The 11081-nt window shown below is 31.1% G+C and overlaps 1 protein-coding gene across 3 annotated transcripts; it reads left to right on the top strand.

Annotated features, from left to right (window-relative positions):
• The first annotated feature begins 2160 nt into the window (after positions 1-2160).
• LOC123224143 (TOM1-like protein 5) lies at positions 2161-10850 on the top strand. 3 transcript variants are annotated; one of them, XM_044647701.1, is made up of 11 exons: positions 2162-2361; positions 3224-3305; positions 4584-4697; positions 5080-5158; positions 5345-5443; positions 5531-5644; positions 7173-7330; positions 8749-8824; positions 8947-9032; positions 10019-10252; positions 10371-10850. In XM_044647701.1, exons 3-11 carry the CDS (start codon positions 4597-4599, stop codon positions 10696-10698), a joined length of 1275 nt encoding a protein of 424 aa, XP_044503636.1. In that variant the 5' UTR covers positions 2162-2361; positions 3224-3305; positions 4584-4596; the 3' UTR covers positions 10699-10850. The 3 variants fall into 3 exon arrangements, with proteins under 3 accessions (XP_044503652.1, XP_044503636.1, XP_044503643.1); XM_044647708.1 differs by lacking the exon at positions 2162-2361 and adding an exon at positions 2435-2589; XM_044647717.1 differs by lacking the exon at positions 3224-3305 and having other exon boundaries at positions 2161-2361.
• The last annotated feature ends 231 nt before the right edge of the window (positions 10851-11081 follow it).

Here is an 11081-nt window from a genome sequence, read left to right on the forward strand (position 1 = left end):
CATCTGTAAGTAAAGATGAAAACAGTATTATAACATTCTACTAAATTAAAATGAAATGTTTTTTCGAAATCATCTCAGCCTATCTGTCCAATCTTTCACCACCTAAATAAACATAAATTACTTGTCGGTCAAATTTTTCTTAGACTTTATTCAAAATTCTAAACATTTTTTACGTTGATTTTCTTATATAAAAAAATACATTTCAATGTCACATTTATACATACAATAAGACAACTAAAAATCTATATAATAAAATAAAAGTCAAACAATTATTTTTTACTTACGGTTTCATAAAACATGATCTCCACTATTGAGGTTAAAAAAAAAACTATTTCCTTACACATTGTTGAAATTAATCGTTAATTTTAATGGTTAAAAAATATTTTTATTATTTTATCTAAATATTATATAAAAAAATTTATTTTCTTAAAATTTAAAATATTATAATAACATTCATATCGATCTAAAATATCGAATGTAAATACTATTGTGGGAGTGCAAATAATTTTTTTAAAAAATTAATTAGGACTGATAGATATTTTTCTTATTTTGTTCTAAAAATTATCATATTTACCATATATATTTTTAAAATATAATTATAAATTAATAGTATATAATATGATATTTATATATTTAAGTTGTAGATTTGGTCAAACTTGATATGAGTTGTTAACTCAATATGAAAAAAATTGGTTTGGATTATAATTTTTGACACAAAAAACAGTTTGAATTGGGTTCAGATTGACCACTAAAAAATCGAGTTTGGTTAGGGTTAATATAAAACCAATTCAAATTGACCCAAATCAATCTGAATATTTTAAACAAAATATTACATAATATTATAAGGATTAAAAATCTCTAATATATTTTATTTTTTTCATTTGATAGAAAGGGTTTCAATCTACAAAATCTTTATCCCTAATTTGAATTAACAAAGAAATCAATATTTTCTTATCAAACACCAAATTCATGTCACCGAAACATATTTATTTTAATTTAATAACTCTTTTTGGCAAAATTGTAAAAAGCTATTTGTATTTTTTTGTGTGTGTTATAATTACTATTTATTTGAATTTATTATGTTTGATGTGTCATATATTTGTTAATAATTTAAATAGTTATGATAGACATATTCATCATATAGATTAGCAATTAAATTTAAATATTTAACCAGTAGATGTTAATTTTATTGGTTATCAATTGTATTGTTTTAAAGTTGAAGTTATATATTTATTTGAGCTCTTAATTATAACATTCTATTGTTTTATCTCTATTAGAGGTGTGCACAATTTGGGTTAAACTATAAAACTAGACTGAGCCTTTTAAAAATTATAGCTTGGTTTGGTTTCAAAATTTTTCAAACGGTTTTTTAATTTAGTAAGTATACCTTTTTGTGTATTATTTTGTAACAAATTGTGTGATTTCTTGATATTTGACAAAATATATTGTTTCGCTATAAATCATGTCATTACCTATTGTGTTTTGACACGACTTTATTTGTTACATAGTTAGGGTTATTTCAGATTGAGTTAGGTTACTACGAAAATATTTCGTTTGGTTTAGAATTGAAAAATTTTGATTCAATTTTATTTTCGTCTAGTGAGGATTTAATATCTTTAATCCAAAGTTTGAATTTGCCCTGATGATATGAATTATCAAGTCTACTAATTTGTAGTATTTTATATAACTATTTAAAGTGTAACTGTTAATTTTGAAATTATTCAGTGTATTAATATTTTAAAATTTGAAACCCCATTTAAATTTTTTTAAAATTTTAAAACCCCCAAAAATTTTTGGCACCCCTTATATTTTTAAAACTAACTTTTACTCTAAAACATATAGTTATAAGTCATTGGTACCCCTAATCTAAATTAGTAAATTTTTATTATTTTTAATTGAATTAATATTATAAAGGGTCCAAAATTATTCAATAAAATTCTGGGGGTAAAGTGATATTTAACTTGACAGTTTTTTTTAATTTAACAAAATTTTTAATAAATTTAACATATGGGTAAGAAAATAGTGTTTTCAAGCTTAAGGATGGGACAGTTATTTTATGTAAGTTTGGGTGAGCAATGGTGTTTGCCCTAAAATAAAAAAGATGAGAGAAGCCTGGGGAAATAACACTAATAAGTAGTCTTGGTTGCCGTTAAAAAGAGCCTAATGATAAAGCTAATTATAAAAGGGAAAAAGCAGGACAACTGAAAAAGAAAGCAGCCTACAATTGATACTACTTTTACTCTCATTTCGATTTCATCCTCTCATTGCTTCACTATACTCAAATGCTGAAGCTATTTAGGGTTTATCAATTCTTTCTTAATTTTCTTAACGTCGTTTCCATGTTCCTCACTGTCCTCACCGGTACGTCGTCGTATTACTTATTTTTCTTTTTCTTTTTCTTTTTTTTATTTTAATTCTTTGTGTGATCGTTTGATCTATTAATTTGCTGTGTTTGTTCTTTGAGATCTTTATGATGAGTTTCTTTTAACAGTTTGAGATCTGGAAGGGCTCGAATTTTATGCTTTTAAGGGTTCTGGTTTTGAAGAATAGTTCGAGTTCTGTTTGGTTAATGAGAAAATAAGCTAGAAAGTGAGGGTAAATTAATGAAGTTGAAAATTGCTAACTTTTTATTGTTTGGATTTGCAGTACGGAAGTTCATTTGTATGTAAAAACTTGTATAAGTAACCTAAAGCTTCTTTTTTTTTTTTTTTCCTCAAATAATTAGAGAATACTCAGTTTGATTGTTTCATTGAAAAATTCGGTGTATTTGCTTTGCCACAATTGAGAAAAATTTGTTGTATGGCTGTACTATATTTTCATTCGTGCATATGTTTGTAAGTGTGCGAATTAGACTTGCATTTTGAAATCTTGTTGAAATATGTTTGAGGTATCTATTATTATAGTTTGTATTATTGCATTTCAGTATGGTATGGATGTATCATGTGAGACTGAATTGTGCAACATTTACTGTAAACTTAGCATGCAAGCTCTAAATGTTTCTGGATGAGGTATGAAATGCTGTGTTGGCCCCTAAAATTGTTTAAACAAACTTTGCATATGGTTCTTCTTTTTTAGTTGTTATTTTGTCTGCATGTATTAATTTTTAGGCACTCTGTTTTTTGTTGGTTGTTTGTTCTTCTAATTTTTTTATTTCTATATTTAGTTGAAAGTCAATGATGCACAATTAGGTCTTTAGTTACTGTGAGATTTTGTTGTTTTGCAGAGTAGCAAATGATGCAGTATCAAGTTCGAAGTTGTTACAAACACGGCAATTTCTTTTAGTTTTTCTCTTCTGTTGAGTAAATGTATGTTTTATTTATACCAAAATGTAGAAACTTGTGCTGATGTAGTTGATATCTTTCCATTTGTTACACACTTGATTATCCCTGCTCTTGTTTCTGCCAGCTTTAGTTGTTTCATTTGATCTGGTAAATTAATGTATTTTGTTTGGGAAAATAAATTTATAAATCTGAAAATATAAAATCACTCCTGTAAGAAGTCAATGTTAGATCCAATGTGTTCTTTATCGGCTTAATGTTTGTAAGAATTTAAATTTCTGTTCCATATTATGGATTAACTCTAAAATAATTCCGGAATTGTGTTGCATGCTTCCATTTCTTATAATCCATAAGTGTTTCCACATTAAATTACATACTTAATCCATGATATATATATATATATATATATATATATATATTTGCCATGCATGTTATTTTGCTTTGATTTTTGATTCACCCTGCAGTTTTTTGAGATATTGTGATGATTAATTGACTTGTGAGTGATTTCCTACAACCGTGACAGTTTCTTCATAAAATTCGGAGATTGATTGCTCCTTTATCTTGTGCTCAATATTTGAAGGTCTTTGGTGGTCTTTTTAGGAATATTTTGACAGCCATGCTAAATTATGAATAGCGTTGCTCAACTGTGAGATTAGATTCTCAAAATACTATGATTTTTTTCTCTTATTATGTTCCATGTTTGTTTAAAAAGCACTGAGCCTAAAGGCTTATAGTATGCTCCTTGTGTGCACTTTCATGTGGAACAAACAATTACAAAAACAAAAGTTAATGTAAATGCTAAAATGTTTTATTGTGATTTGATTAATACAATAGAGGGATTTGAGCATGAGACCAATTAATTAACTTGGTTATGATACCTTCTTAAGGATTCACTATAACTCAAAAGCCTCAGGTGGCTGGTAGGGGCTCAACCACGGTACATAAGCTCTAATAATGAGATTACCATGCATGGGAGTAGTTGCAAAGGAAATCTATTTTTTATTAGGATTCCAGAAGCATGGACAAGGCAAGCTTGATATACAAATTATATATGATCTAGAAAATCTAAATGATAATTTCATTGCATGTTATGGAAGCTTCAATTATGACATTCTTATTGCTTATGTGGGCTGCTTTAGAAATAAATAAGACTTTTTGGACAATTAATTTGTTATCAATCTTTCTGCTTTCCCAAATCTTTAGCTTACACCTGAAATTGTTCACCCATCTTTTTTTGTTTTGTATAATTTTCCTTGACTCATTAACATCATGATCATGCTTTACTGCTTGACTTTTTATCTTCAGTGTCAAACAAAAGATGGCAACTGAGCTTGTTAATTCTGCAACAAGTGAGAAACTTTCTGAAGTGGATTGGGCAAAAAATATTGAAATTTGTGAATCTGTTGCTCGTGACCACAGGTATAACTTATGGGACACTTTCTCACGTTTTGATCAGAAATGAACAAATCTCATTTTTATATATGGTTTTGGTTCATTTTCATTTTTTTTTTTAAATTTATTTTCAACTGCTCTGTCGATGAAATAGGTTTGCTTACAATCACACAGGCTGAGTTTTACTTGGCCTCTGCTTGTAATCTCTTTCCTCGATTGGTTTTTTGATCTTCTGAGTATCATGCTAATAATTTTGTTATTTAACTGTCTAAAGCAAAATTTTTCATCTTATCTTGCATAGTTTGTGAGGATGATGCTTGTTCTGGATTTTGGATAACCAAATTTCCTATTTGTCTTATTGAATTGTTAGTTTAATTTCCTAACACTATTGTGACATCTCGCAATGCAGGCAAGCTAAAGATGTGATTAAAGCCATTAAAAAACGCTTGGGAAGTAAAAACTCAAACGCCCAACTGTATGCAGTGATGGTGAGCTCGTACTTTTTTTCTTAATTGCTTTTGAAGCCTTAATTTAGGAAGTAACATTATGACACTGGAATTACTGCATGTCTTTCTTAGTAAAATCTGGTTATCAAAACTTCAGAATAAACCTTGTTGAATTTTGCTCTTCAATGGCTTATTACAACATCTTTCATTTATTATTTGATTTTGCAGTTGTTAGAGATGTTGATGAACAACATCGGAGAACATATTCATAAACAGGTGATTGATGCAGGAATTCTCCCTATTCTTGTGAAGATAGTGAAGAAAAAGGTGCAAACTTGTTCCCTCGTGCAATTGTGGACCTCTGAATATTTCACATTATTATTATTTAGTTTCCTTTTCTTTCATTTGTTACAGTCAGATATGCCTGTACGAGAGAGAATTTTTCTTCTTCTAGATGCCACACAGACCTCCCTTGGTGGTGCTTCTGGAAAGTTCCCCCAATACTATAATGCTTATTATGAATTGGTGGTAGGTACAGACTTGAAACTTGTATAAACCTGTGTTCTTACCGTTCATGAAAAGGAACACGTGTCCCCCTGTAGATTTCTCTCTTAAAAATATGTTTTGTTCAAAAATGGTGAGGGTAGTTGTTAGAATATTGTACAAGCTTGAAAACATAGCTGTACCGATATATAGTTTTAAGAAGCAGCTGAAATAGATATTTATGTGTCTTTCAAACATTCCAATATGCTATTTTGTTTTATGTGGCTTATTAAAGAAATTTAATTCAAAGAAATTCTATCTGGTATATAATTAAAAATCTTCATACATGACTTTTTGAAAATAAAAATTCATTTGTCTGGAATCAATTGTTTACTAAATCACTGGTTGTCCTAATGTTTCTAGGGCATAAGGGTGTGTCTATTTTCTTTTATGAAATTGTCTAAAAAATAAATTTGAATGATGGCAAGGATTTACTATTTCAAGAATTAAGCCTTTTGGTAGATTTTTGTTTTATAGAGTCACTATGATTTTGATGAGATATATGATCTTATGCATCCCCAAATATTTTTTAATGTTTCATTTCAAGTTGTCATATTGAGAGGTTTTAAGTTTTAGCATCTTTGCGGCCTTTGTTCTTGATCATTGTTTATAAACATTCAACATTTAATGTGAGAGTTCATGTTGGCTATGATTATTTGAACTTTTGATCCTTTGTAATTTAGGTGATTTCTATTTTCCTTTCTTTTCCATTTAACATGATTTCTGTTTCCATATTTTTTAACCTTTCTAACTATATATGTGAGAAAGATTTGATAAGTAGAATTTGTTTTCCTTGTTCCCATATAATTTTTTTGACTTCACAATTTCTAAATTGTTTAATTTCTCATTATTGACATGTCTTTATGTGGATATGTGGTTTTGTTACTTGGGTGTCTTTTTCAGTTGTAGTTACTTTTCTGTCTAGTATTGTTGTTGTCTTTTGATGTACTTTCCTGATGAGAACCATTAACCATGGTTTTAAAACCGGATCGGATTAGCCGTCTAATCGGTTGGACTGTTAGCTGCTAGCAAAAACAGTTCCAGTTTGCTTGAAAGCCATTTGAAGAGTTAGACCAGATTGAACCAGATGGTTCGAATGGTTGGACTAGGTAAAAAACTAGGTTTGACCCCGATTAACAATAAAAAATCAATTAAAAAGAAAATCATTATCGTAACTTGAACCAAAACCTCATCTATCAATTTTGGGTACTGATACCATCGAACTAAGTTTATTTTGATGTTAAAAAAATTTTAGATGATATATTTAATGATAAATTATACAAAATCGTTTTAAATATTATCTTTAAAAAGTTAACTGATCTGACAACCGGTTGGACCGGACCATCCCCTCTATTGGATTGACTTCTAATTCGGTTCCAAAAATATTTCCATTAACTATACATTAGTGTTTTTTACACTTCCAGATAATGTACTTTTTAGCAAATAAATTTCAACTTATAAGGGTTATGCAACTGAATTACTTCTTTTCATTGTCTTTCTTCATACTTTACAGAGTGCAGGTGTACAGTTCCCACAAAGACCTAATACTGTACCACCAGGCCATCCTCCTTCACATGTAAAGGAGAGTAGTACACTTAATAGAGAACTTGCCGCCTCTAGACATGAAGGAGGTGCTGTTGCTCCACAGTCAGAGAATGTTCCAGAATCTAGGTAAATTTAGCACAAGTTTTGAAAACATTTTTTATTATCTTTTTGTCCAAGAGAAAAAAAAAATGAAAACTATGGCCCCATGGCATTGCAGGCACTTGTTGCTGTTTGATGTTTAACAAAGGTGGATTAATATATGCAACAGATACAATAAATAACTAATAAAGCAACTGTCATCGGTGATTCTACTGTAGGCTTTGGAGGATCAGTGAAAGTATTATCTTTAGTTTATAATGCACATCTAACAACCAGTTAGATGTTGATGGTTGAAGCTGCTTTTTTTCTGTTTGTTAAGTTGTGCAGTTGTATAAGTTGTTCAACACCTTAAGGGAATACATCTTTAAGAGATAATAAATTTCAAAAGTTTTGACTCATTAATTGCAAAGAAAATGTGCCTGTTCATGTGTGTGTGATGTTGATGTTTAATCTCGCTTTGGTGATTGGTCAGCATGGGTCTTCTAAGTTCATCATTAAATGCTTGAGGAAACGGATATTTATTCCGGTGAACTTATAAAATAAAATATTATAAAGATATAATTTGAGTTAGCTGTAATAAAATTTCTTATAAAAGATATAATCATAAGATAAATTTTTCCGGAGTTTGGTACTATTTGATAAAATATAGTTTGAGTTAGGTAATTTATTAATCTCTTTCCTATGAACTTGAGCTTTTGGGATAAATATAGTCTGGTTTTCTCTTCTTCTTTTTTTAATTAAACTACAGCGTAGATTTGGCCATCTGTTGGGATCCATGTGACAAATTTATTTTATAAAATCTGACTGAATATACGAGGAAACATGATAACTAAATATTTTTATTAATCTTTTTTGTAATCTTAAAAGCTTAAAGTTTTGGGATCAACATGCTTATCTGACTAGGTGTTGATGGTGCCTGCAAGCTAGTTCTTTCTCAAAAAGAGTATTGAGGTCTTATGTAAATAAATATTTATCTTGGCTTTTTGCACTTGATGTTTTATTTGTAATCCTATTCAAATTTGATAGGCATAATTGATATTATGAGTCATGATACCACCGATATTTCTCTGGCAAATCAAAAGCACACAGCTTACTGGGATTATCTGTGTACTGCACCTAGAAGTTAAGTGCTATGTTGCCATAGTCTTAAGCGAAATTTTGATTTTATGAATTTGATTTTGTACATGGCATTGTTTCTTTAGGATCTGTAACAAAGTGTCATTGTGACTAATTCCTATGTCTATTTTCTGTTTCTTTCAAAATAATTAAAAATATTTAAAAAATGATAAAAGAGTAATTTTTTTCTGTATCAGAAATTTAATTCCATGCATCTTTTTACCTGGTAAATTAGTAAATATTTTTTTTTAACTTTCTTTAAATATGTACTTCTATTGTTATCACATCATGCCAAAAATGATTTTTCGGTTTGTACCTTTTAAATACAGTATCATTCAGAAGGCTAGTAATGCGTTGGAGGTTTTGAAAGAAGTCCTTGATGCAGTTGATTCTCACAGTCCGGAAGTATGTTGGTGACCTTGATCACATTTATGAATGAAAGTCACTGCTTGATATTTTGTTGTCTTGAAGTGCATCTATGAGCTGTAAATGACTTTATCATGCTGACTATTTTGGTGTTCTTCTAGGGGGCAAAGGATGAGTTTACACTTGATCTTGTGGAACAGTGTTCTTTCCAAAAGCAGCGAGTTATGCATCTTGTAATAACTTCTCGGTAAGTAGGGTTCTTGGATTCCTTCAGGGCTCTTTTAATATATAATGAATTTGCTTTTTACCAACTGTTGTTGCAACTTCATGTATGAGAGGTAATTATATTTTTGATAATGCTATTAAGAGCTCATGAGTGTGTCTGCAAGCATGTATGATTTGAGGGGGAAAGTTGCCCAATATTTTGTGTGCAGTGTCCTTTATGAACTGCAATTAGATGGAATGTTCTGTGTGTGGTTTTTGTTATCATGTCATGGATATTGCTATTTTATGACTGTGTTTGTGAGTGTGATTGGGAGGGCAGAAAAGGGGAATCAACCCTGTTTTTAAGTGTACAGTCCTTTCTGTACTAATTTAAGTTGTCATCTGTGGATATGTCTTGCCCTGAATGAAATGTAGAGGAAGGAAATCAATTATATGTCTTTAGGGCAAGACAGAGGTGATAAATAAATTTTTTCTTGATCATTCTTAAGAATGTAATTCTGGAATTATTGCTACATTTTCGTAAGAGCAGTAGTTCTTCCTCTAGAAGGGAACCTGATAAGGAAGGGTGCTTTTTGTGGCGATTTGCATGATGCAAATACCTACAGAATACTGGTATCTGGTGCAGTAGTACTATGGAAAGCTGGACTGGATATAAATGTTTGTTGAGTTCATCTTTTCCTGGGATATTGGACAATTTCTCTTGTAAAGTGGATCTCACCTTCAAGGATTGTTGTGACAAACAATTTCTACCAGTCCATCAAACAGTTGACAGCTTCCATCATTACGTACCTTCATTTTGATCAAATATAGCTTTATCCATTTATGTACCCAAAAATAAGAGAAAGAAAAGAATACACAGCTTCTTGTCTTTAAATGGTAGAAGTCTAGAAGGGTTACATTAGTTGTCATTCATTCTAAACTTTGGAAAAGCAATTATCTAAGAGGTGCACATACTTTTGCATGCACGTGTTTTTCTTTGCCTTGAACTTATTCGTCTTCATTTACAAGGGATGAGAAGGTGGTTTCTCAAGCAATTGACTTGAATGAGCAGCTCCAGAAAGCTCTCACAAGACATGATGCCCTTCTCTCGGGTAGGTCTACACCAACTGTCAATAGACCTACCCCAACTGCCAATCATTTTAACCAGGAGGAACCCTATGTCTCGGCTCGGTCTATGTCAACAGCCAATCATGTTAATCATGAAGAAGAGGAAGAAGAGGAGGCTGAGCAGCTTTTCCGAAGGTTTGTTTGTCTACAATACCCCTTAATGCATTTATAGATAAAGCTTGCTTCAGAAAATTTGACAATCATTATTCTCTATGCCATCTTTTTGAGCTACTTTTCATCAAAAACTTGACAGGATAAGAAAAGGAAAGGCACGTGCAAGGCCTGAAGATGATGACTCAGTAGAGCGACCCCCAGTGGGCTTCTTCGGATCTTCAATTCCAGCTGATAGATTGAACCGACCACTTATACGTCCAGTGCAGGCAGACCCACCATATCAAACAAATACACACCCTCCACCAGTTGTGCTTCCACCTCCACCTGCAAAACATGTAGAACGGGAGAAGTTCTTTCAAGGGAAAAAAGTTGACGGATCTGGTGTCACTGGTCACATGAGGGGCCTTTCATTACACAGTCGCGATGCCAGCAGTTCTCGCAGCGGAAGCTTAGACTTTAGTGAATGACCATAAAAAAGATATTTATTTGTTAAATGGGTTATGTGGTTTGTAATTTAATGTTGCAAGGGCCGGTGTTTTTCATTTTTTCAGTGACTGGTGCTGTTAGGGGGAAGCATATAGCTGAATACTTCCATATAAAAAATTATCTGTTCTGGTTATACAGGTTCTTCATCTCATGGTTTGCACTTTTAAGCAAGCAAGGACTTTTTTTCTTACCCCCCATTTACATGGGGTTGTAAAGGAGTTTATTTTTGTAATTTTGATATATATTTATGATTTTATTGAAACAGTTCCCAAATTTTACCCGTCAACTCCCAGGCAAATAAGCTTCCGTGGTGAAGAAGCTCTAGGGAAATGTAACGTTTTGTCATATAGATTGGAACAGTGGT

This window comes from Mangifera indica, chromosome 1, assembly GCF_011075055.1.
Source record: "Mangifera indica cultivar Alphonso chromosome 1, CATAS_Mindica_2.1, whole genome shotgun sequence".
Classification (NCBI taxonomy): domain Eukaryota; kingdom Viridiplantae; phylum Streptophyta; class Magnoliopsida; order Sapindales; family Anacardiaceae; genus Mangifera; species Mangifera indica.